This window comes from Podarcis melisellensis (assembly GCF_964234715.1).
Source record: "Podarcis melisellensis genome assembly, chromosome: 8".
Lineage (NCBI taxonomy): Eukaryota > Metazoa > Chordata > Lepidosauria > Squamata > Lacertidae > Podarcis > Podarcis melisellensis.
The window spans coordinates 59,804,513-59,831,582 of NC_138540.1; the positions used below are offsets into that span (position 1 = coordinate 59,804,513).

The 27,070-nt window shown below is 45.5% G+C and overlaps 1 protein-coding gene across 4 annotated transcripts in view; it reads left to right on the forward strand.

Annotated features, from left to right (window-relative positions):
- Nucleotides 1–27,070, forward strand: part of ADGRB2 (adhesion G protein-coupled receptor B2) — a 167,019-nt gene that overhangs the window by 121,593 nt on the left and 18,356 nt on the right. For all 4 annotated transcript variants that reach the window (XM_081922850.1, XM_081922851.1, XM_081922849.1 and 1 more), the window contains exons 16-23: nt 948–1,074; nt 6,357–6,460; nt 7,036–7,138; nt 14,680–14,830; nt 18,231–18,300; nt 19,036–19,102; nt 19,472–19,557; nt 22,170–22,268. In XM_081922850.1, coding sequence (XP_081778976.1) covers nt 948–1,074; nt 6,357–6,460; nt 7,036–7,138; nt 14,680–14,830; nt 18,231–18,300; nt 19,036–19,102; nt 19,472–19,557; nt 22,170–22,268 — 807 coding nt within the window. The remainder of the gene's footprint in view (nt 1–947; nt 1,075–6,356; nt 6,461–7,035; nt 7,139–14,679; nt 14,831–18,230; nt 18,301–19,035; nt 19,103–19,471; nt 19,558–22,169; nt 22,269–27,070) is intronic.

Here is a 27,070-nt window from a genome sequence, read left to right on the forward strand (position 1 = left end):
GATGCAGACTGAGGAATGTACTGCTAACTGTTGGGTTTGAGACAGGGTCCAATCATGATCAGCTGTGTCCATTTAGTTCTCAGAAGCTTTTGTGGCCCCTCTCAATTCTTGGATGGTAGCCTTGCCCCTCCCCTATCATGCTCACACAAAGGGTTGGCAGACAAAGTTTAATGTCCAGTGCATTTCAGACCTGAGATCCTTCATCAGGGAGTTTCAAATACAGAAATTCATTCTCTTCTAATACCCTCCTTTCCCCCTTCTTTTATACATTTGCTTCCTGCTTCTCTCTCCATTCCTCAATTTGCTTGAGGTTTCCATCTTTGTGCTGTATTATCATGCAAACATGAAACCACCAGAGCAGCCTGTATCAACCCTTGGCTGTTTGCTGAGCAGGCCAGAAAACTGTCTCTAAACCCCGGAGAACCCCTGCCTCACACACACACACACACACACACACACACACACACACACACACCCCTTTGTCCAGAATCCATGCCCATCTCAGTCTCTCCCTCTCCCAAATCCCTGTCGGCATCAACCTTCAAATTAAATCAATGCTTACTGCAATAGCAACAAACAACCCCGTCCCCCAATCTTCCCCACCAGGGAAATGAGTCTGTAGCAACATAGGGCTATGCCGCGAGTGGATTGGCGGGGGGGTGGGCACTGGGCTGAGATCTCTGCCGGAGGATGGGGAGGGAGTGGAGACGTTTCACCCCAACAACTGGGTCAGGAGATAAAGCAAGCCGCTCAGACAGAACCATGGTGCCAGCCTTGCGCACACACACACACAGCGAGAGAGCCTGCTTCACCCAGTGCATCACTAGGGCCGTGCCATGCAAAGGGTTAATGCAGGCAATGCGCTGAAGGGATGTGGGCTGTGTGAGTGTTTGATCATTTGAAATCTCTCCTTCTCTCTCCTTTCTCCTTCGCATTCCATCAATCAGGGAGGTTGGCGCTGGGAACTGGGAGACCGAAAGCTGCCAGACGGTGGAAACTCTCTCGGCTCACACCAAGTGCCATTGCAGCCAGCTCTCCACCTTTGCTGTGATCGCCCAACTGCCCAAAGACCTGGTAAGTTTTGACAGAACGAGGGAGAGCAGGCTGGGCTCTCGGCCAGCGCCACATTCCTGCCTCCCACCAACGGAGGTGGCCCAACCCTGAGACAGGAGGGCCTGATAGCCAAATTAAAGGTGGCAGGGTAAGGAGCCAGGCAAGAGTAATGTCATCTCTGGCCCACAGGACACAAGCTCATCATTCAGCTTTGCATGCGTGCTAAGGGAAGAAGTTGTGAGTTTGCAAGAGGTACTGTGTGCTTTATGGAGGTCTACTGTTGTTAAGGGATGAGAAATTTTCAACAAGCCTACTACTGATCTGGACCCAAAGGGACTTTGCAAGGTTGCATCCCTGCAGGGTGGTTAGGCTTAGTTGCATGTGCACACCCACAACTTTGTTGAACACTTACCCAGATTCCCCGTGCATGTTCTTGTCTACCACCTCTCTCTCCCTTTACCTTTCTCCCTGAGAGCTCTTTGCAAAGTCTGATAGTATGGGCTCTGTGAGCTGGAATGTCTCCTGGTTCGAATCTTACCTCCGCCCACTGTAAATTCACTAGGTAGCTGTCAGCCTCAGTTTCCAATCTGCAATTTGGGGGATAAGAATTCTGACCTGCCTTAAAGTGTTGCCGTAAGGATTACTGAGGTAAGGTTTAAAAGTGTGGAAAGTTCCCTGGTTCAAATGTTACCTGGTTCAAATCTTCGCCACTGTGAATTCATGAGGTAGCTATACACAATACCTCAATCTCACAATTTGAGAATAATGAAATGTTGTTTCTTATGTCTTACACTGAGTTGCCTTAAAATGTTATTGAAAGGATTATTGAGGTATTATTATGTGGAATATTTTTCACACATCAAAGTGTTGATATAAATACCCCGTTTTTATTAGCAGTGTTATTGTGTGTTGTTGTTGTTAGTGTTACCATTATTGTTAAAATAGCAGATGTACTCATTTCTCCTAGGGATATAGATGGATCAGTCTGTCTCAAATAGTCTGTGTTAAACACAATTCCTCTCAAAGAATGCATTTTTAAACATCATCCCTCAAAAGTACACATTTAAAAATGAGTTTTTGATACTTTTTTAAAAAACAACAACGAGAGCTGTATTGGGACATTTGGGATGTTCAAAATCCAGTGGATAACCAAGTTCTCATCCACACTCTAGTCTAGAGATATGGAACATATCAGATTTTATCAGAACTGACCAAGATCATATCCCTGAAGCATCCCTAAATTCTCCCTGGGTGCCTTTCCTTTCATGTGCTTGTACATACATACCCAGAAACTTCACAGATCTCTTACTTTGACACCACTTAATTTTCTTTTCCTTTTGCAAATAAGCAGTCACCTCTGTGATGTTACCACCCCTACCTTTTGGAAATGTTTTAAGGGCATGTTCGAGCCAAAGTTAGAAGAAACAGTACTGAAGGAGTGGAGAGGAAGGGAATGCCTTGCTTTCACAGGGCAGGCTGTGAAAGCAAGGCCTGTGGCTCATGCCTGAGGGGAAGACACAGCCTCCCAGCTAGGCCTAAACCCAGAGGTAGGCTGAAATTTTTCAGAAAACAAATTAAATATTATTGAAGAAAGACACCAAGCTGGACTTTACGAGTACAGGTCATTCTTTCATAGCCCATCGCTTCCTCTGGTCATCAGTGTGAGCTAACAATGCAGTTTTGCTCAACATTAACAGAAGTGAAATGTCACAGAAGACCATTTTCTGATTTTTCTTTCTTCTACCTCATCAATTAGTGACTAATAAGTCCAATAAATAATAATCGATAATAATAATTTTGTCCCCTCAACCAAAAATATTTGGTAAAATCACACCCACACTATTTGTGCCATCCATAAATAGGGTGGAGAATTTTGGAAGGCTGTTTCATGCTGGCCTTACAATAACTATTTGCAGCCTGATCTAAACCTATATCATTTCCATGGCAACCATTAGGCCCCTGCCAGCGATGGGCTTGCATTAAGGGACAGTGATACACACACTCTGCACACACATAACCACATTCAGTATGCAAAAGAACAGAGATAGCTAAGCCTCAAGCTGTAGTTGGGGAGGGTGGGGTGGTAATTTGCAAATGTATATCAACAAGCTCCCCTCCCCAGTTTTTCTGCCATCCCTTCCTACTGCTGTTGTACCCCACTCAGAGTCTTGTATCCCTCTTCTCATTGATCTAAGGAGATGCAAAATAATATTTAAGTTGGTGGGGAGTAAAGGTAGCCATTTGGACCCATAAGAAAAATCACAGCGTCCATAATAGAGGGTTTCCTATATAGCTCAATCAAAGTGTGACAAGGTTTAACAAGGTTTAACAAAATGTGACAAGGTTTCAAGTTCTCCAGAACTCTTCATCAGGCTAAATCACCCTTTGCTAATCTGATTCCTTTCCTATGTTTTGGACCACAACCCACTGATGGAATTTGTAGCGTAAAACAAAGGAAGGGGCCAGGTTGGCAAAGACTGGACCAAGGGCTAATCAGACAAGTGCTATGAGACAAAAGTGGTTTGGCTGATGGGGAAAATGCAAGAGTCTGTGTCCAGTCAAAGTCTTGAGAGGGAATGGGCAGGAGGTGGCAGACATTTAAACAAAGCTCTGTTTGGTGCTATTATGCAGGCTTCAGATTTATTTAATTGGTTGGTTCATATTTGAAAATATAAAAAACAGTGATAATCAAGAAATTACTGGTAATTGTGATGCTAATGTTATTGTTTGCCATCCTGGGACTTCTGAGTGAAGGATGGATTATAAATACCTAAAATAAATTCATTCCCTATCACAGGCATTTTTAACCCACAGTTGATCAGTTGATCGATCCCAGGGCAGGTTGCCATAGTTTTTAATACAACAAAAATAATCCAGCAAATAAAAGCAGGGAAAAGAAAAAGAATTAAATTCTTTTGCAGTCTAAAAGAAACAACTGCAGCAAATGTCCAGGCAAACAGATATGGTTTAACATGCCAAGGCTGCTACTTCGGGGGGGGGGGCAATACCATCATCAGGATGTCTGCCACCACCGAGAAGGAGGACATTTGAAAAAGTGCTTCAGCACATGTGCAAAGTGCAGATTACCTTTTCCCTGAATAGTGAACGGTGAGAGCCAGCTTCCCACACACATTTGCAAAACACTTCAAGGACGTAGGTTTTCTGTTTAGAAAGACTTGAATCGCCAACTCTTTCCTATGGCAGTGACTGTTCTCTCCCACTCCTCACCTCCCCCACTCCCCAGCATCTGCTCCCTTTGTCTCCTCTCTGTGCCTACCTCCTCCGCTCTCCTCTTCAGCAGCCCCCTTCACCCTTCCCATTGTTTCCACCCTCCTACTTTCTCTCTGAACTCTTCCCACTTCCAGACGCCTTTAAGTAGATAATGCCGTAGATAATGTGGATCTATTCTCTGCAGCGTTTCTCACCCCCCCACGCTCGCCCGTTGCTAGAGTGGTTGAAATTTATAAGAGTTATTAGCGAGCCTTCAAAGCATTAATACGCTGAGCGATGGGGAGGAGGAATAGAGAGCCCGTGCCAGAAGCAAGTGGGCAACCATCTTGGGGGCGTGCTTGGGAATCCTCCTCTGCCACGCTGGCGATGCCGCTGAAGGAAGGGGAGAGAGAGGAGCTTTGCTTGCATCCCTTGGTCACAGGCCTCTTTCATGCTCCCCTACCCAGGCGGGGTCATTGGTATTCCGGAAGCATGCCCTATTGGCAAGGAGATGGAGAGCCACCCTTGAGGAATGCAGAGAAGCGGCAACGGATTCTCTCCCCTTTCCCTCCCTCACCCAAGACCTCAAGCCATGTGCCACAGGAAGCAAAACAGAAGAAGGTGGCAGGGAGAGATTGGGTTATTCAGAGATGCAGAGCTTCTTGCTTGTCAGAGAAGAGGCTGTACTTCGGAGAAGGGAGCAGGCTTTAGCCACATGCCTGCCAAAGGGGCCCTCAAGCTGTCCCATTTCTCCCCCATCTCAACAGGGACCAAAGACCAGGCGCAAACTGGTTTTGTAATAATTCTTCTCCGGTGCTACTCCCCCCAACCCAACCCTACCCTGGGAACTGGAAGAACATAGGAACAGCATTGCTGTCAGGTCAGGCCAAAGACCCATCTAGTCCAGCAACTTGCTCTCAAAGGGGCCAACCAGATTCTTATAGGAAGGCTGTAAGAGTTGTAGTTTGTGGAACAAGAATTCCCAGGGCCATCACTAAGCTACAATTCCCACATTTGTGTGTATGTGCACGTACATAATGCTTTCTGCATGAAACTTTGGTCCCAAGTTATTAACAGATGTGGTGAGAAGAATCTTGGAGCCAGATCTTTAATCTAGCCACTTTTACTCCTGCCAGTCAGCTGGCAAACCACTCTTTGCTTTCTAAGAGGGAGGAGGGTGTTAAACTGGTACAGTATTGCAGTTTCCTATTACACCTCTGGTCATTTCCAGGTGACCTTTCTGCTAAGCAGTCATACTGATTTGTTTCCAGGGGCTTAGACAACAGCAGTTATTCATTGAGCATTCATTTTTATTTGCTTATGGGGTGGTTAGATGAAGTTGTGCTTGTTGGTGAAAGAAAAATAAATAAACATAGATGTAAAGTAGAATTCCTGGGTGCCAAGATCTAAGTTTGGAGTTAGTATTCTTTGGTGAGAGAACCCCAACAGAGATTAAAAATCAGCAAAATTAAGCATGGAAATGTAGGCAGTTAGATTTTTTAAATATGCCTTTGTGGTTTCCAAATCTTTACTTTTCCCCAGCCTAGAAAAAGACCACACATTTGGTAAGCTAAAAATGATTTGCTTACAAACTCTCTTAAGGTCAGATTCATGTGCTTTTCCATACAGCATTTATAAAAAAACAAACTTGCACAGGCAGTAAAACTTGGTTTAGTTACAGTGATGAAACTTCCTAAATTATTGGTACAGGAACTCAAGAGTAGCTTGTGAGAACCATGAGGTCAGAGCTTCAGCAACCAGGTCTGACTTCCTTGCATGCTGAGCTTCTGCTGGGAAGCAGGTCCTTAGTGGAGGAACTGCATATTGAAAGGAAAACATTTTAGGGTGCTTCCAGATTGTTGCTATTTTCAGGTGTGTTTCAATCACAAAGTGGCAAATTCAGATTTAGGCAATTAGAGTTGAGCTGGAGCCCTTGTGCCACAAACTCACTTTCTTCAAAGGGACAACCAGCCTCATATAACAAATGGTTAAGTCCATAGAGTAAGCTGTCCTGCCAGACTTAGCTCACCTTGTGTGAGGGGTGGGGACTCTCTCACTCTCACTCTCTCCATTTTCTGCTTCTACTCTTGCAGGCCATGGAATCTGGCAGCTCCCCCTCTGTCCCACTTATGATTGGTTGTGCTGTTTCTTGTATGGCTTTGTTGACCCTCCTGGTGATCTACGCTGCCTTTTGGAGGTAGGTTGGCTCAGCTATTCATGGCTAGAAGTAGACTCGAGAACTGCTCTTTGAGCTAGCTCTGGTTAACCAAAATCCTGGTAGAGATGTGAAAGAGTTCTCTGAATGGAGTGATGGGGGTGGGTGGGCATTCTGATTTTGAGCTGATATAAAATCTTGCACACAATAGAAATTTGGGGCATTGATAAGTAGCAGGTCTATGGCTTGGCTTTTGAAAAACAGGGGTTCTGCTAATTGGGAACTGCTGGACTAGGGCACCATTTAAAAGCCTGCAACAAAACAGGTGTGGCCATAGAATCAGGAGGGGGAGGGGCCCTCGGTAAAATCAGCATCCTAAAGGGTGTGGGGAAGGCATAGAGAAGGTACTGCTGAATCCAGGAAGACCCATCCATTACTTCACCAAGTCGTTTTGAATTATGTTCTATAGTGAATACTATGTTTACCCCTTTTATTGTGATTGCATACATGATGTCATGCGCATGATGTCAGCCCCCCCCCAATGTTGGGTGCAATTTGGCCCCTGTGCTCCAAGTATCTCTCAAAGCTGCTCATCCCCATCACTTTCTTTCTTGCAGGTTTATCAAGTCGGAACGCTCCATCATTCTCCTGAACTTCTGTGTCTCCATTCTGGCCTCCAATGTGTTGATCCTGGTGGGGCAGTCCCAGATGCTCAGTAAGGTGAAAAAAGTTACTCCTTTGCAAGAAATCTGCAGGTCATGCCACTTTCTTTCAGCCTTTGAGAGCGTGGCTTCATGCTGCTTCAGACATAGATTTCTATCTGTCCACCTTCCACTTTTTAAAACGCATCTTCTCTATAAAGCTAAAGGGAAGCTTTCAAAATTTGGGCCAGATATTCAGAATATGAATAAAAAGGCCACCTTTTCGAAATGCGTGATAACTTGATTTTACAGTTTGATTAAGATGGAGATTTGAATGGAACACTAGGGAAATGGTGTATTTTAAAGTTAAGCAATCGTGAACCTCTCTTTGATTTCAGTGGGGAGGTTTAAGCCAATGGGCTCTCCCACCACTTTCTTGGCCCCATCTGCAGACTGCAAAAGTGACAGGAGGAGCAGCTCAGTGGCCTTTGAGGGTGTCTACCAAGCAATGCTGTATCATGATGTAACATGGCCCTGATAAGGGTTATATGGGAAAATAGTAGTCACTGCTGGCATTTGCTGCCGCCGCTGTGAAATAGCAGAAGTGGCGACAACAGGTTTGCAAAGGTGGCACTGGTTTCAGTGCCCCCACAAACTACCAACATTAGGCTGAACTATCCCATTGGAGAACTTTCAGACCAGCTTTAATTTAAAGATGAGCTTAAGTATCCCCACTGAGATCAGTGGGATTTAAAAGTTTAAAGTTGGGCGAGATTGGGTGCTAAATAATATGAATAGTATCATGTAAGCACCTAAAAAGTACTTTATCAACCTAGTCGGGGTGCATGAAATAATATAATGTTAAATATTAACCCAGCAGATGGAGTATTTTATACCTTGTTTTTAAATATTTAAACACAGTTGAGCTCATAAAGAATATCTATTTAATTTTGACTTCTAAATTCATATTGAGGGGATCCTCTCTACAGCTTTTCACATAATGTGTACCTCCCCCGCCCTTCTCTCTCATGCTTCTGATTGTGTGTCTTCCTTTCGTTTGCCTTTGGAACCTGATATTTGAAGGTGTATAGAGACTATCTGTGCCTTAAGGCACAGATTCCCAGAGGCAAGCTGAATGCAGCTGGGAACAGAACTCTGGCCTAGAGAAGCTCCCACCCCACCCGGAACTCTTTATATGTTCCACCTCAAAAGAGTTTGAAGAGCTTTCCCAGTCACTTCTCCCCCCTCCCATCGCCCCCAACTCTCTCTAGCTACATCATTGGCACTGAGAGGGAAGGAAGGAGGCAGCAGCTGTTTGGGAGATGAGTCATACTGAGTGAGAGAGCCTGCCCTAGTGCTTGTCTGCATGAAGGAAATTGCAATATTTGGTTATCTGCAGCCAGCACACCCAGGAAGAAAAGGGGGCAATGCTACATAGCCGAGTAAAGAAGTACTGTGTGCTGGAAAATGTTTCTTATTTAAGAGAGACAGAAGCAGTGCTTGGGCACAGAATTCAGTGCCTGAGAATGTCTGTTTCTTGTTGGCTTGAAAGAACATGGGCATCAGTTGCAGGTAGGGGGAGCAGTTTTACAGGGGAGGAGAGGAGTCCAGGAGAAGATGCCTCAGTGAGCTCCCTTAAAATGTAAGGGGTGAGGACTGTACCATTCTCACTGCCCACCCTTCCCATAGTACCAACTAAAGTCATCTCACCCTTGTGGTCCCTGCTCCACTCCACCACCACTGTAATCTCAGAGGAGCTGCTCCAGCCTGCCTGGTCCCTTTGGATCCAAAGCTCTGGTGGGCAGAGCAGCCACCACTAGTGACTGCTCTGCCCACTTTGCATTTCACTTTGCATTTTACCGAGAAACTGCCTAATTTCACACTTCTCCAAATGTTGCGATGCACTTCACAGAATGCACACCAATGCATATGTTAGGGGGAAATTTGTGTGGATCCATATGACAGTGAAAATAACATACAGAAGTGGATTGATTTAGAGGAGTTTGCTTGCAAAAATGTTTGTACTAGTCAGAACTTTATACACAAAAGTGTTATGGTGTACACTCTCATTTCTTGTGTCCAGCTGTTATCCCTGGTGACACGGGTTTTGCAGGTTTCAGGGCACTCCAAAACCTGTAGCATCTCTTTAACCAGTGGGATAGGGAAGAAAAGAATGTGTCCATCTAAAACAACAATTGTTCTTTTATGCCATATTTGACTCTCTGGGGGAAACAACTCTGTCAGGCTCTGGTTCCATCTGGGGAGCAGCATATCTTCATCCATTCTCCCCTCCACACCTATCCTTTCTGCAGTGCAAATCCTCCAGAACTGACATGTGAATTTCAGCCCAGGGAGATCAAAGGTGGCTGCAGCCTTCCTTTCAGCCCCCAGGCAGCCCATCCATTGCTGTGCAAGGGACCTCATGCATAATAGATCACCACCCTGCAGCATTTCCTCTTGATGTACTAGAGACATGGAGGAGCTCGGAAAGCATGTTGCAGGCATGAGTAGTACAAGGAGGGGCACGTGTATGCCAGAGGAGCTGCTAGCACATCTGGGCCTCGCTGGATGAAACCCTTGTTAATGAAATGGTCGGGGGAGTTGCTGCTTCTGGACTGCGGCTGGAGACAGGCAATTAGGAGTTGCTTGGTTTTCAAAAGAGAGAATCGTATTGCGATTGAGCAACTATTGCCAGCATGAATTGCAAAACAAACAAACAAAACTACAGTGGTACCTTGGGTTACAGACGCCTCAGGTTACAGACTCCGCTAACCCAGAAATAATACCTCGGGTTAAGAACTTTGCTTCAGGATGAGAACAGAAATCGTGCAGCGGCGGCACAGTGGCAGCGGGAGGCCCCATTAGCTAAAGTGGTACCTCAGGTTAAGAACAGTTTCAGGTTAAGAATGGACCTCCAGAACGAATTAAGTTCTTAACTTGAGGTACCACTGCATTGCAAAGTAAGTTGAAACATACCAATTTTCAGCACTGCAGACTATCAGATTGTAAAGTTTCCCAATTGTTTTGATTTTTAAAAAAATCTCATTGGTAATCAACAATGGGAATGAAAAGTATCTTGTAAATTTCTCACTGCTTAGCATGTGTTAATAATAATAATGATGATGATGATGATAATAATAATAATAATAATAATAATAATAATAATAATAATAATAATTTATTACAGTGTTACCTCGGGTTACATACGCTTCAGGTTACATACGCTTCAGGTTACAGACTCCGCTAACCCAGAAATAGTACCTCAGGTTAAGAACTTTGCTTCAGGATGAGAACAGAAATCGTGCTCTGGCGGCGCGGCAGCAGCAGGAGGCCCCATTAGCTAAAGTGGTGCTTCAGGTTAAGAACAATTTCAGGTTAAGAACATACCTCTGGAACAAATTAAGTACTTAACCTGAGGTACCACTGTATTTATACCCTGCCCATCTACCCTATGAGTCAGTGGTAGGGAACCTCTGGCACACTGGCCTAGTTAGGTTTCCATCCCAAAAAGAAAAAGATACTAGATGTGATTGTAATGGGGCACAGGAGGATAGTCTTCCTTCCTTCCTTCCTTCCTTCCTTCCTTCCTTCCTTCCTTCCTTCCTTCCTTCCTTCCTTCCTTCCTTCCTTCCTTCCTTTCTTTCTTTCTTTCTTTCTTTCTTTCTTTCTTTCGTGTTTATACCCTGCTTACAATTTGAAGTTTCTGAGAGAGAAATTAAAGTATATCTAAAATACCATAAGATCAACATGAGCTGCTAGAGGGGAACAAATGCATGTGCAAATATCCAAAATATCCACACACACACCCCCGCCTTCAGGTATCCCATCTGCCACTCTGCTTCTAAATCTTCAGGCCATGCTAGGTCCAAAAATAGGGCAGCTGCCAAGCCCCTGAAAGGCCTTAATGCACAGCTGGTGGGCTGTGTTCAGCTTCATGGGCCACAGGCAGGCTCTCGCTGTCTACCTTACCCACATCAGTTGTCCTAATTCCTGTCTCGCTCCTTAATCGCCATAGGGGTGATGGAGAAGTCTGATACAGTTCACATTTAAAGGTGAACATACCTAATTCCAAAACAAAATGCAAGCCAAAGTACAGCAGTCTCTCAAGATTCACACTTCTGCAGTGGAGTTCTCCCACCAAGTAATGCATAGAGAAATTCACAAACATGGGGTGAAGTGACATATTTGTCCATCCCTAAATCTCCATAAGAAGCTGAAACATCTAAGGCTAATCACATATTATACAAATATGCAGGTTTCCTAAATTAACCAGCAGAGAAGTAAATACATACAAAATGTACCTAATGGGTTGAATGTGCTTGTTTGTTTATCATAAAATGTATACACTACTTGATTTGGGGTTTTTTTTGTATAAAAAAAAACAACCCTCAAAGCAGTTTACAAAAAGATAAAATAACAAAATCATGGAAAAACTCATGATTTAGAAGTTACAATACGAAACAGTAAAAATACCTAAACTTTCTAAGCTTGACTAAAGAAGAATGTTTTTAGCAGGCCCTGAAAAGAGTACAGTGAAGGCACCTGCTTGATATTAGTGTATATGAATATACTTGTGACATTATGCCGCAGGAATATATTACAGTCTGGAACTTGACTCTTATTGTATGTGTTTATATGCATAGTCAGGCTCTTAAGAAAACAAGGCATGGGAGACATGCACAAAAGCAGGCACTCGATGCAAGGGGTGATTTCGAACTGCCAAATTCCATGTTTAAATCCATTTAAAATGGATTTCTTCTCTGTCCCTAGTCCCACGTTGTGCAGGCCTGGCTTTGGCTAAATGCAGAGCCCGTTAGCTGATGCTGCTGGTGGGCCATCCCTTTGCCGTTTGTTGCAACGTTGGGAATCTCCTATGTTCCATGGCCCAAATTATGCTTGTGCATTGCTGGTGTTTTGTGTCCCTTCTCCATGCTTAGCTCCTTCTCCAGCCTGTGGACCAGAGCCAGGCATGCCCTATTAGCACTTGTCTCTTTGTTACAATGCCAGTAAACCCAATGCAGCCATTGACTGATTAAAGTCGGTGGGAGAGTGAAGGTGGAGGCTGGTGGGGACAACAGCCACTTCTGCCAGTTTTTATCCAGCATCCGGAAAGGAACGGTTGTGTCGCTTGCCTTAGGCTTTGAAATTCAGCCCCACAATGATACAGCGCAGGGCTTGCAGTGTCTTTCAAGTACAGGGCCCGTTTTATTTTGAATAAATTTCCATATGCGAATGAACCCAGAAGTGGGGGCAGAGGCTAAGCTAGCTACTTTGGCACCCAGGGCGACGCATGCTATGCACCCGGGGGCAGGGCCGTGGGGACGGGGCGAGTGTCCCAGGGGGTGAGATGCCCAGTGGCGTGGAGTGAGCCATGCATGAGGGGTGGAGCGAGCCACCCATGGTGGGCTGCTTCCTGGGCAGGGGCGGGGGGAGAGAGCTGCGTTGCTTTGCCAGCAGCCTTCCTCCCTTCCCTCTTCCTTTTGACAGCTCGGGGGAGGCTCCCCCCCCCCCCGGAAGCAGCCGGGGAGTGGGAGGCAATGGCGCACCACCCACCAGCGACTCCCAAGCCTCCCCTGAGCTGTCAAAACCAAGGGGGAAGGGGGGAAGGCTGCTGGCAAGGCAGTGCAGCTCCGCCCCTTCCCCCAACAGCTCGGGGTAGGCTTTGGAGTTGCGGGCGGGCGGCATGCCAAATGTCACCCCCCTCAGTACTGAAACCTGGGGTGGACCGCCTCCACCGCCCCCCTTCCTCTGCCCCTGGGTGGGGGAGAACTTTGATTTAGTTCACATTTAAAGGAAACCTACCTAATTCACGCTTTCTGAAACATAGCCATACTTTAAAACTAGCAGTACAGTTCCCTGGCCATGTAAGGTGACCTGAAATTCATATGCTAGGGTAAAATTCACATAAAAGTGCATATACAGTGGACACTCGGGTTGCGAACGTGATCCATGCGGGATGCACGTTCGCAACCCGCAGCATTCACAACCCACGTTTGTGCACGCATGGGTTGCGATTCGGCACTTCTGCGCATGCACGACCACCGAAATCCAGAAGTAACCTGATCCAGTACTTCCGGGTTTTGGCAGTCCACAACCCAAAAAAACGCAATCTGAAGTGTCTGTAACCCGAGGTACGACTGCATTAGTGAAAACAGCATTAAAATGCATCATGATAGGGGAAATCACTGTGCAGAAATGTGTGTATTAGGCAAAAATGCATACAAATATGCAGTGCTTTTTTCTAAAAAAAAAATGTTTAGGGGTACCCTCATTTTGACTCAAGAAAACCACCATTTTATAGTTCAAATCGGGGAAAATAAATACAGTAAATGGACAGAAGTGCAAAGAGTCACAAAATGTTTAGGGGTATGTGTCCCCTTGCGTCCCCCCAGAAAAAAAGCACTGCAAATATGTATCTCTTAGGAGAAATTAGCCCTAAATTGCTGGCGAATTTACATGAGGGCTTTTTTCAAAAAGGAATTTGCAAAGTGATGTGGAAAACTGAGCATAAAACTGGAAAAAATGAGGAACTGAGAGAAACTGAAATCAACAGATTTTCCCATCCCTACTGGGGCCCTGTGATCAGTGTTGTGTTTCAGGAGCCGTATGCACATGTGTGTGCATTCATGCACCAGATGGCTTCACAAATTAGAATATGCTCATTGCAGCAAGCACAGAGGCTTAAAGGCCTCCTTCTTCACAGTACAACTTTTTCAGGAGTGTCAAAAAGCACATCCCACCTTCAGTTTGTTTCCATACTGTTCTCCTTCGTGCCATTTCCCCCATCCTGCTCCTTCCCTTTGCAATCATCGGCCTCATTTCCCCACACTGTTGTTTTAATCCAGTTGATTGTCAAGGTGACCCATGTGATTTGGGTCGATGACATCACAGCAATGTATCAGTGATGACAATGTCATGGAAAAGCAGAGTCACACAATATGCTACAGGAGACAGGAAATCCCTTTGCTTGGTTGTGGGCTTCTGGGCCAGACTTCCCAGTTTGCTGTATCAACTTTGATTTTTAGTAGGACTTCATGCTCTTGTCAACCAGAGCCAGGTGCAAAAGACATACAGTTAGAAAGAAAGAGCAGGGTGTCTCTGAGGCACATCTGAGCCCGCAAATTTGTTTTCAGTGCCAGAACTGAATTGAGCTCACAGTCCTTTCACACACAAAAAGTCCACTCCTGAGGTTAGCTTTCTTTATTTCAGCAGCCTAATTTAGGTCATTTTCTTGTTGTTAAACAATTGCACGTCACAAGCCCTTTCTGATCTACTGCAAGTTACACAGAAATCTGCCAGCATGGGAGGAAATTCCCCTCGAAGGTTCAAGTACAGAGACTCATACTAAATTCCTGAACAGCCAGCATGCAATAATGCATCCCAACATCCCAGTCTGCCTTCCACTCACCCCTGCTTTTGATTCCTGAAATATGCAAATGCTAAAAAGCATTATTAGTTAGATTTGGAAAGTGAATCTCCAAGGAAAGGGGTTCAATTGCAAGGGGTGTGCATGCATGCCATTTGTTCTAGAATACAGCCCAACTCATTTATGTAGGACGCTCCTGCATTCTGATGACTCTCATTCACTCCCTTTTCTTTCTTCTCTTCCCCAATCTCCAGGGCGTGTGCACCATGACTGCTGCATTCCTCCACTTCTTCTTCCTCTCCTCCTTTTGCTGGGTGCTGACAGAGGCCTGGCAATCCTACTTGGCTGTGATTGGCAGGATCCGGACACGCCTAGTTCGTAAACGCTTCCTCTGCCTCGGATGGGGTAAGAGGGCATCTTCTCTTCTGGAACCAAAGTGTTGTCTCCGTGATTGCGGTGTGGGGGTGGGGAGGATCAGGGAGGCATCACACAGGGAAAGGGGGAATTTCGTGGTTCGTGCAGGAACATTTGTTGCTCGCGGGCATATCCAACATTCTCAGTCCACTAGTACAGGAGTTTAAAGGTTGCTCAACAAAGAAATCCAACACAAGAGCTGTGCTAGCAGAAGCAGGTTGTGCAACAACTATTCCTTCTGGTGCAATTTGTTGCATAACAATCTTGGGTAAAGTGCTTGTGTTTTATCTTGTGCAGCAACGTTCTGCCAGTGCAACAAATATACTGCTTGGTGACTTTCACACTAGATTGGATCTTGAGCACATTAAGAATTGTAAGCTTGTCATTTCGTATAATAAAACTGGACGATAAAAGGGCCACCTACTTCTGGGAATTAACTTTTTTTGCCCGAGAGGCATGCTTTTACTCAGTTTAGATTCCAAACTGAGTATTTGCCTGTTAGATTTTCTGATTGGCCAGAAAAGGAATGTTTTTGTGTCTGCAGAACAGGTGAAATTGAATATGGTGCACTATATCTTACATTGTTCTTTATATAATTCATTGGAGGTTAAGTTTAATCTCCCCATTCAGTCCTGCTTACAAGCCCAACCAGCTGATTTTAAAATAAGATGGCTGCTAGCTGATCTAGAAGAATCCGTCAGCTCTAGGGTCACTTTATTTTCACTAGCTGTAGAGGCCTTTCTGAATTGGAACAGTGCTAAATGTTAAGGGAAGAGTTGTTAATAAATGTATGTTTTAAATCTCTTTGATTGTATTGTCAGGGTTCATCCCTGTCTTATTGGTTTGATGATTATCTTTCTTTACACATGTGTGTTTTATTGTCGTGGCCACTGGCAATAAACAATAATAAAGCTTCAAGGTGAACCTGTGCATCAGATACAAACCTTACTGACTGCAGCAATAGTATCCAAGAAGTGGCTTGAAGGTGCAAGTGACTTAACCAGCAGAATCCTAGAGCTGGAGGGGGCCTTCTAGGCCACTTAGACCAGCCTTTGCTAGCCTGGTGCTCTCCAGGTATTTTGGACTACAGCTGCCATCAGCCCTGTGCTAGCTGAGGCGAATGAGAGTTGTAGTCAAAGCATCTGAAGGGCTTTTGATTGGGGAAGGCTGATCAACTCCTGCTCTGTGCAAGGAATCCAGAACTAGAACAGTCCCAGCACCCTTAAGGAAGAGCCCTTCACCCCCCTGGGCAATTGGCTCCATTGTCAAATTGCTCTTACTGTTAACGAAGTTTATTTTCCGAATGTTCAACCAAAACCTACCCTCCTGTCACTTCAGCCCATTGGATCTAGTCCTGCCTTGTAGGGCAGCAGGCAGCAAGTCTTTCTCACCTTCTGTGTGAAACCCCTCTCAGTTGTATAAAGGATGCTGCCATGTGCTCTTTCAGTCTTCTCTTCTGCAGGCAGAGCTTCCTCCAGCCTTTCCTCACTGCCAGCTTCTAACACCGCAAATGGAATTCTTTCAGCACCTGCTGTCATCACCAGCACAATGCTTTGGTGATGAAGGCAATCAGTAAGGTGCAGAGCAGTCAAGGGATGTGCATGCTTATTGCAAGCCAGTCTTTGATCTCGGCAAAACACAGTTTGCACCCAATTGCTTTTGGAAGGAGGAGTTTCACAAACTGGGGAGTGAGAGGAGAATGAAAGCTTCACCTAACGTGCAACAAAATCAGAACTTGGCACGGCATCAAGGGGGTTTCCAGACCAGTTTATTGAGCATCCTTACTTTTTGCAGGGAGATGCACTGACTATTTAATGAGTGTTCATTCTGATTCGTTTGTGGGTAGGTTAGATGTTGTTGTGTCAAAGCAAGTGTTATTACCCAACACTTTCCAGTGCATTCCCCTGTCATTTTCCTTATCGCTATCTCATATCTTTTCAGGGAAGTGGTTTTGTAGCACAAGAGCTCCCAGTCAGCTTTAATAGTGCAACCTGAATTTGCTGGTAGGTGACTACCTCCTGCCTGCAAATAGCAATAGTCAGGAAGCACCCCAGATGTCCAGAATAGGGAATGTTCAGAAAATAACTCCTGCAGGTTGGAAAACTTAGGCCAGCTTATGAGGTGAGCCATTGCAAGGTGAGCCAAACCCCTCTCTGCAGATTGGCTTGCCTCATTTTGTAACCAGCAGTTCAGTCTGTAGTTAGCTCACCTCTATGCCAACTTTGCTTGCTATTCATTTCACTCCCCCCCTTTCCCAAACTTAACCTTGTGGGTAGGGAGGGAGAGAAAGGTAAGACTGGGCCACACAATCAAATAATTCTTGGTAGAAAGTCGAATGTTCCTCCATTTGCTCTTTAAGACAAAAGGTGGGCTAGTTGTAGATCAAGATAGGGACATTCCACCTGTAACTAATCAGTACAATTCAAAATCTGTGTTTGGCAACTTTACCCTCTAACCACTTTGTTACAGAGGTTTGTATGAATCAAGCGCCGGGAATGGGGCAAAAACTTGTGGGCAGGGGAACCGAAAATGCAAAAGCAGCAAAAACAAAAACACTGCTTGTGGTGGGGGGAGGGAAACCTGATTCATGCAAACCTACACACCTTTTTGGGTCAATCCTCAGAATAAGTCATTAATGACCTCCCCTGCCAGTTCCCCATTGCTTTGGAAGAAAAGAAAAATAACCCTTACTATTGCAAAATGGGGAAGTAACTGACGCTGGAAGCACGCCGAGGTCACTATCAAGCAGGCTGAGTATGCTCAGAAACATAATTTCCTTGTGGGATCAAGGGACCTGCAGTTTACTCAGAACAGCCCAATTGGTCCCAGCAGAAAATGGTGGGTCTGAGCATGGTCAGAACTGTCACTTCAAGGTCAGGAACTTAGCAGGCCTGCATGCTTCACTGGTAGTAAGCAGAACTCTCTCCTGCTGCCCGTTACCTCTCCCCCTCTATTCCAAGGATGCATTAAAAATATATCGTGCTGGGTTTTGAGAGCATTCTTTGCAAGTGCTCTCAACCCCCCTGGGGATTTTGGACTGCCCATAGAAACCAAGATGGTTTGTGAGATGGTCAGATGTAGGAATGGATGGGGATTTTATTCAGGTTGCATTTTAAAGTGAATCAACCTAGTTCAACAGTCCAACTTCAGAACTGCCGAACAACATGCAGAACACAGCTATCAGTCAGAATCTCATAGCCCTCTGAATTTTGCAATGCAGTTAATGCAAATGCTTGCGGGGGGAATGTGTATGTTTTAAGGGGCGGGGTCCTTTTCCCATCCCTTGGACCCAGTTCACCCATCCCTGGTAGCTGGTTCTCCACAAAGTGCTTCAGATGCAGAATTCTTTTGTGGTTTTACCTGCATTTTCGACTCTATATTTCCCATCTAGGGTTGCCAGCCTTGGTAGTTGCTGTCTCCGTCGGCTTTACTCGGACCAAAGGATACGGAACGTCCAGCTAGTAGGTTCCATAAGAGGGGGCTTTCTGGCCTCATCTTCTTAAAATAAAATGGGGAGGGGGGAGGAGAATTGAAACATCTAAGGAGAACCTAAGAACCCTCAATGCGTCTGAGATGGGAGCAGGCTGTGCAGATATAGATAGGGAGAGAGGATTTAAATCAGTTTGCATTCAAAGGTCAATGAGCCTAATTCACACTTTCTAAAACAACAAGTGAACTGAAACATAGTCAACCCTCAAAGGTCACATTTTTCCAAATATTGTAATGCAGATCTCCAGCCAAATAATGCTTGGAAAAAATGCATATACTAGGGTAATGTTTGCATTTAAATGCATGCATACATTAAAACTTCATGCAAAAATGCCATTTATTAGGGGAAATTGCTTTGAAAAAAATGTGCACATTAGACAAATTTGCTTAATGTTAGTAGTATCCTGCCCATCTGAGTGGGTTGCCCCATCCACTCTGGGTGGCTTCCATAAAAAATGTGTTTATGTAAGAAGCAATTCACACTGAAATGCTGATGAATTTTCATGAGGGTTTTTTTTTAATAAAAAAATATAAAATATCAAACTAATATGAAACATGGAGAACTGAACTTAAAATTGGAAAAGTGAGAAACTGAGAAACCAAAATTGACTGTTTCTCCTGCCCCTGTTTAAAAATTTGGAATCCAGGAGCCTTAAACTCTGAGACTTTCTTGACTCTTCCTCCTCTTTCTTGGCTTCTCTCCCCAGCTGCTGGCTGTCCCTTGAAGGAGGGCTGCTCTACGCCTTTGTTGGCCCTGCTGCTGTGATTGTTCTGGTAGGTGCTCAAATGCTGCCCAGTGGTGTTGGTGGTCATTAGCTTGTTCTGCGGATCATTTATTGTGCTGCCATTTCATCGCTTTCCATGCTGGTGAGCAAAAGGCCTTTAGGAGACACGTCATTTTCTCCCTTTTAGGTTGAGCACTTTAAGGAATTTTGTTGATATGCCCTTTGCTTTCATTGTTATTGGGGTTCTTTGTTTGCTTTTAAAGGGGCTGTTTTTGCATTTTATGGAATTGTAAGTCACTTTGAGGCATTTTTTTATTTAACAGCTGCCTCCTGCAATGTGAATTTTAAGGGGCCTAGAAATTAGATAGCCCTGTGGATGCTGCTGATTGTGGATCTCTCTCTCTCTCTCCACTGCCAGGTCAACATGCTGATTGGAATCATCGTCTTCAACAAGCTCATGTCTCGGGATGGCATCTCAGATAAGTCCAAAAAGCAGCGAGCTGGGTAAGGCCACCCCCCCCCCCGAAACACACACTGCACACACAAGTTCCAGACACTCTTTTTTCTAACAAAATGCTGAAGCTGTCATACCTGCCAGGAGAACAAGGTGCCATATATGTGGTGGGGCAATGATGTAGGAAGGAAGGGTGCTTGTCTCCTACTGAACAAAATATAAATATATTTTTTTTGGGGGGGGGAGCCCACCCCACTACCCTTCCATAGGGAGAAATCCCAGCAATCTGATTCTTATAGCAGATTCTGAAAATAATTAATATGGATATTTGGCTACCAATGGCTACCAGCCATGTTGGCTATATACAGAAGGGGCACTCTCCCAGTAAGCAACAGTATTGGAGGTGGTATCCCTCTGAATATCACTCACTGGGGAGCTTGAGCGGAGAGATTGCTGTTGCCCTCAGGTCCTGCTTGTGGGCAGAATGCTGGACTAAATGGGCCTTTGTTCCAATGTGGAAGGGCTTTTATGTTTTCTAAGCAGGGTCCTCCAAGTTCACCAAGTTCAGCTGAAAATTTGGTGGCAACTTACAGACGCACACCCCCCCCAATGCAGTCTGCTTTGCTAGTGATATTGGAAAGTAACGTCCCTTGATATCACAGACACATGCATACACATACTGCCCCTTCTGAATCCAATGTGACCTTAGCTTTTTTGGGCGCAATACAGCCTTCCCCAAACCGACACCCTCCAGATGTATTGGCCTGCAACTCCCACCAGTCCCATCCAGCAGTCATGCTAGCTGGAGCTGATGGACGTTATAGTCCAATGCATCTGGAGGATGCCATTTTGCGGAAAGCTTTTATAATGCATCAGAAATGCGCTTTTACCATCTCAGAAAGACAAGGTATAACTCTGAGTTCCCAAGGTAGGTTTGCATGCTGCCTGCGTGATTGCTCAGACTTTACCTAGTTACCAGTTTTTTGTTACTTTAGGGAAAAGAGCATCAACTCCTCCAAGCCCTCTTTCACACAAGCGCTTGCGAACAGAGTGCCACATGGTGTGAAGCCTCCAGGTGCCTGTAGCAGCTAGCTGTTCCAACAGCTGCTACAACCGCCTGCTGAGAGCCTGCTTGTTCTCCGATGCAGCTTCAAACCCAAGAAGAAGCTAGGCTCTATGGGAGGGAGGGTGAGCAAGCTGGAACACAGCAGCAGTGCTGGGATGAAGGGTTGCGAGGGGGTTCTCCACAGGCAGCTGCAATAGCTGCTGGAAACACTGGCTGGCTCAGCTGAGAACAGTGGGTTTAGGTTGAGAAAGTGAGCCCTGAAAAAATGCACCGCTAAAGTCACCCCATGGCGGCTTTGCTCAGAGTTAATGATGGCAATAAAACATCTACTCCACTTTCCCTTCCTATTTTGAGTCCCAGAGAGATTAAAATAATGAATGGGAGTGTGCACGTATGTGAGTCTGTGTGCATGCATGCATAAATGTGTGTGCATAAAATTACTTTTAGAAATGGGGGAGGTTTGAAAGAACACACACACACCCCAACTTGAATGAGGCGGGCCACTTTAAATCGTCCAAGGCCCTACTTTGAATAGAGTCTGACTCAGAGTGGAACTGACTAATATCCCAGCACTGTATTTCCCTGCCAGCCCCTTACCATGAAGAAGGGAGGAGGGTAACATGCACTGAAGGGCTCCCTTGAACAGAAACCCTCCCAGGAAATGGCACTTCCTGCTCAGGATCAACAGCCCCACAATCCCCAGTGGGAAAAGGCACACTGTGCATTGGCTGCATGTTGATGGGAACTCATTATCTGCTTGTCCTTCTCCAGAATAAGGCGTTCAAGGAAATGGGGAGCAGCCCCTAAATGGGATTTTTGAGCAAATCAATCCATTGACAAGCTTATTAAGTAATAAACACTCAAAAATCCCAATTTATTTAGGGGACGAGACATTGGGGCAAGCAGCATTCCTGTCATCAGCAGGGCTCAGCTGCGCAAGCCAATCTTAGAGGGTTGGGTGCCCAAATTGCCCAGCTCTACATTGAGAGTCAGAGCTCTGCTCACCCTCAAAGTGCCATTTTTGCCATGGGCAGACATCAGTGGCCCACTGTGTAGAGTGTTCCTGCCATGATCATACAGCCTCTTTCTCACACACACAGTGGCAAGAAGCTCAAACCCTCATTTTAAGAACACCTCATTCAAAGCTTCTGGGGCAGCAGAGCTCCAGTTGATGGTGGAGTGGCAGGGAGGAGGGCTCAGCCTCTGCCTGTTGCCTGGAATGCCAGTATGTATGGCACAGCTTGAGATAGAAGAGGGACAATGCCAAGTCCCACCCTCTCTCCCAAAAAGGCAGCCTTTCCTCTCCTCTTCAGCACCTGCCAAAGGGGCTAAATCCTGTCCTTGGAATTTCTGCCTGCCTTGCTTCATGCTGGCCATTAACAAGCCGTGCTTCCTGCAACTAACCCGGCTCTCTCTTTCTCTCTCTCTTCTCTTTCCCCCTCCTCAATTGCTTTCTCCCCATTCCTCCTCCTGTCGGTCTTGTCGCCTCCTTTTCCTTCTGGCTACTTTGTCTTCTTGCTGTGCCTCTTCCCTTCCACACCTTGATGGGTGTAACATAATGCATGTTGGTCGGTGTGGAACTGGGATCACCCTCAGCTTCAAGGATCCCCCGTGTGGCAGCCTGCTCTTGAAATGTACCAAGTGCGGTGTGGTCTCCAGCACAGCCCTGCTCACCGCCACTGCCAACAGCGCCATGTTAGTCTCTCTCTCTCTCTCTGTCCTCCTCACGCACTTGCTCTGCTGGCCGCCTTCTCTCTCTCTCTCTGGCTGCTTTGTTGACAGTGCATGTTGATGGGTGCTAAATTTTTCTTTCACTCGGCTGGGCTCTGCAATTTTACAGTTAGAAATGTCACCTGCTCTCACGGGAACTGCTAACGTTTACTTAAGGCGCAATTCCTTAGCTAGCAATTACTTTTGATGCTGTGAAGCCTCTTTATAGTGCCGGTTGATGGATACCATGGAGCAGTGATGGGGAACCTCCAGCCTCCGAATCTCATTAGCTCCACCAGGCCTCCCCATTCAGCCCACAAGGCTGTTTCAGCCAAGTCACACCCACCTGCTCCTATGTGACGCCGGGCAAGGGGCAGGTAAAGATGTGGCTCATGTCAAAAGTAGGGCTTGCACAGTTACCTACAAAGAAAGCCCTGAGCAACAACGATCAGCTGCTTGTTGGTACTTTGGAAGTGCTGCACCTTCACAAGCACTGCTGTGATTAGGCCAAGGGAAATGGATCTGCTGTCAGATGGCGGGGGGGGGACCCCATCTACCTGTTTAGCTTGGCCCCTCTGGGGCTGGGGGAGGTAAGGACATGCAGCTCATGGGCCAGATTCAATTCCCCACCCCCACCACATACTCTTGTCTGCTCTGGCTGGCAACCAATTCCCAGGGTCTCTGTTTTCTGAATTCCTGTGATCCTCAATCTCTGAGATGTCATAGACAATGGCACATGTTCTGGGGGCATGGCGCTTGGCGTGTGTTGGGGATGCGCGGCACATGTCCGGGGCGGGGGGCGCCGCGATGGCACCCTACCGGAATAGTGGTGCCAGGGGTGGGCCACTCCTCTGCACTCCCATTCCTCCACCAGTGGTGATAGATTGAACTTTGGACCTTTGAATGCAGAGCACATATGTTTTTCCACCACTGAAACCTCTTCTTTCCTTGCCAAACAAGGGCTTCTTGGTTTCAGCCTGGAAGCTGCCATTTCAGTGGGGTGGAACTTTATCCCCCAAAGCACTGAGGCTCTGTGTGGCACCGCCATGGTCCCTTCACATGGCTGTTTTTGCCACTGTGCTGCCTTTTCTAGGATGCTTCAACTACCTCCTCCTTCCTGAATCTGTCACCTAGATCAGCATCCCGCAGCCTGGTGTCCTTCTGATGTTTTGGACCATAACTCTCATCAGCCCTAGCCAGTACATCTGATGGGAGTTGTAGGCCAAAACATCTGGAGGACACCAGGCTGCAGACCTAGATCATGCAGCAAATGAGATGTCATTATGTTGATGATGCAGAATTTAGCTCCATGATGTCATGGAGGACGTTCTTAAGAGAGGGCAGTTTAAAGAACAGAGGAAACACTTCATTTGCCAGTAGTGCTGAAAAATCAACATCATATTTTTATTTTATTTTTTGAAATGGAAGATGTTTTTCAGCACTGCCAAAACTATTTGCAAGAAGCAGCCAGTAGGTCTGGCCTTCACCCAAATGGCAATGGCAGTCGAGAGGGATGCTTGTGCAGTTGAATTTATCACCTCAGAATCTTCTCTCTACTGAACTGTCAAAACTCCTTTAGGTCATTTTTTTTTAAAAAAACAAGACACTTTCAAAAACTATTTTTTAAAAATCTAATGAACTGTTTGTTTACTGTCCTTTTAGGGTGCCCACAAGGCAATCCCAGACGCTGCATTACATTTGGGCCAAGCTCTTCAATAGAACAGCTGCAGTAGTAGAGCCATAGAATGTCACTCTGCTCTTTTCTGCTCTCTCCACCAGGAAGGACTGTGAACCACCTGCTCTTCCTCAGTACCTGCAAGGCCCTGAGGCTAAACTACACCCCCCCCAACACACACTCCGCTGCCATCAGTTGCTCTTCTGCTCCCAGGTCTGTTGCCAGCGGCATCTGGGCTTGCTCCAGGGAGATGAGCAGGGAAGCGAAGTGACTGTGGCTTAAGGGTTTTTTAATTTTTAAAGGCAGTAAAAACACACACACACACACACACACACACACACACACACACACAAAACACCTTGCTGAAGAAGCACTTTTTGAAAAATCCCCTTATGTGTGAATTGCTTCAGATGGAAATTATTTTGGCAGCAGGGCAGAAACCATGTACCAGCTTGTCCAACCTACCTGGGAGGAGGGGAGAGTTGGACAGCATGGAGTTCCTCCATCTCCTCTTGCAAATTGATTATTCTTATAAGCCTCTAGAATTAGGCCCGGTTGGCACCCACCAGGGATGGGACAGAAATCCATTCTGTTTGCATTTTAATGTGAACCTACCACATTTGCACTTCCTGAAACGGTACGCAAACTGAAACACAGCTCTGCTTCAGAATTTGCTCTTCTCTGAATGAAAGAGAAGGGGGGAGGACAGACAAGCAAATGTATTAGGAAACTGGTGGCCCTCCAGATGTTGTTGGACTCCAACTCCCATCAGCTCCAGCCAGTATGGCCAGTGGTCATGGATGATGGGAGTTAAGAGCCCACCAACACCTGGAAGACCACCCGTTTCCCATATTCAGGTGGGATTTGGTTGCAAAAAATGCATATTCTAGACATAGGTTGCATAGGAAACATGTCAAGATTAACATGCATGAAAATGCACATATATTTTCACATGGACTTTCTTAAAATTTAAACAACCAGCCTATGTGGAAATGGGACAAATTAAATGTAGTAAAACTGAGAAACTGAGCACCTAGAGCACTCTCACATTCCAGCACAGCTGCATTTATCTTAATGAGCCTTATGCTTATTTATCTTTTTAAAGCATTTATGCCCTGCCCATTATAGCCAGAGAGGCTCCCAGAGTGGTAGGCAAAAATCAGTTCTAAGGGGGTTCCAGCCCTTCAGCTCACAGACTGAAAAGACATCATGTCACATGAAAAAGGGGGAACGGGGAGGGAGGAGGAAATATCCCAAGCAGAAGTTCTTAAAGTCACAGCCAATGTCAGTGACTGACTCTGTCCATTGCAATCAGCTCCATTTCTGTTCCTCTACAGTTTGGCTTCCACTAAAACCTACATTATGTTTCTCACTATCAGCGTTAGCCAAAACTGACATAATTAATTCTGATGCATTTCAACGGAAGGGAAATGTCACAAACACTACAGAAAAGAATGTAATTTTTTACGTAACGTTTGAGGGCTAAAGAAAGAACAATACCCACTTCCGCTTGTATTCGCTTGCATGGTTTCTGTTTCAGACCTTGCACAAAACATGTGAATTACGGAAGTTTCTGTCCCCATTTCCAGTTACGACTGGATTCTCTGGCATCCTTACTTATAGTTCTGTTGGTCCTGCCCTTGACAAGGCTTGTGCAGGAGCCTTGCCTGGTGGGCTGCGCTTTCTTGCAAGATCAAAATCAGGACCCTCAACAATTTGGGGAGTGAGGGACTATGCAAAAGACAAAATGCACTGGTGGAAACAAACCTTCAGGTGATGTTTGGCAAACTGGCAATAGGCGCCACTTGGTTCCATCCGCTTCCCCTTCACAGTGTCTTCTCCCGATTATATTGCCAGGAACATTCTCCCTGTTTCCTTGCATTTCCTATAATGAGCCTTTAACAGCCGAGCGAAGCACAAGAGGAGACGTTAGAATTAAAAGATAGTTAGGTCTAATTAATCACATGCATGAGCTGCGGCTGCCTCCCTTTTCTCATCTCTCTCTTTCTCTTTCTCTCTCTGCATGACAGAGAGAAAATGAAGGGAATCCATCACATCTGGGAAAAGTTTCCATTTTGATCTGGAAAGGCAAAGAGGGCAATGTGCATGGAGTTAAACAGCAGCTCTAAAATGGATTTTATTTTTACATTTCTCCTCACCCCACCCAAATGTGACCAGATGTGGAATTTGGGGAGGAGGTGCTATGTCTCTGCTAGATCTGTTTTGATATGGACAGTTCTCATCTTAAAAAAAAAAAGTGCAATCGCGTTGCAAGACAACCCCTTCTTAACAATTAGGATACCTCTAGAGAAAATGTGGTTGCAGCCAGTGCTTTTTTTCCTGGGGCGATGCAGGGGGACGCATACCCCCTAAACATTTTGTGAATCTTTGTACCTTTGTCCATTTACTGTACTTCTTTTACCCAATTTATGTCAGTGTTTTGTAAAAAGCAAAAAAAAGGAGGAAAAGGTTCTGACCTCCCTTTGCCTCTTCAGCCTGGTCCTCGGACCCTTGTCGGCACAAAAAGAGTCCACGAGAATATCCTTGCAGAGTTTTATTCTTAAAAGTCTTTGTGCAAAACACGACTGAATAACTCCACACACCAGCACCAACCAACCCAAACACCAGCCTCAGCAACAAACTAACATTTCTCACTTATATATACAACTTGGTGCAGACCGCTGAGTCATGCTGACCCAGCTTTATTCGCATTAAAGAAACAGCGGCCATTTTAGCCGTGACACCCCTTCTGTTTCTTTAAATGCGAAAAACCCCAACAGAAACAATACATACATACATTATATACATAAACCCAGTTTTGTCATCAGTTCATTATGGCATGTTGCTGGCAAAGGCTTGGTGAACAAATCAGCAATATTATCTTGTGATTGACAATACTCCAGTTTGATTACCCCATTCTGTACACAATCTCTAACATTCGCATGACGGATAGCAATATGTTTTGATGCGGATTTCATTATTTCCGAGCCCGCTAATGCAATGCACGATTGGCTATCTTCATACACTTGGATAGGCAAATCAACTTTACAATTTAGATCTTTTAGTATCTGTATAAACCACATGATTTCATTGCATGCTAGCGACAGGCTCC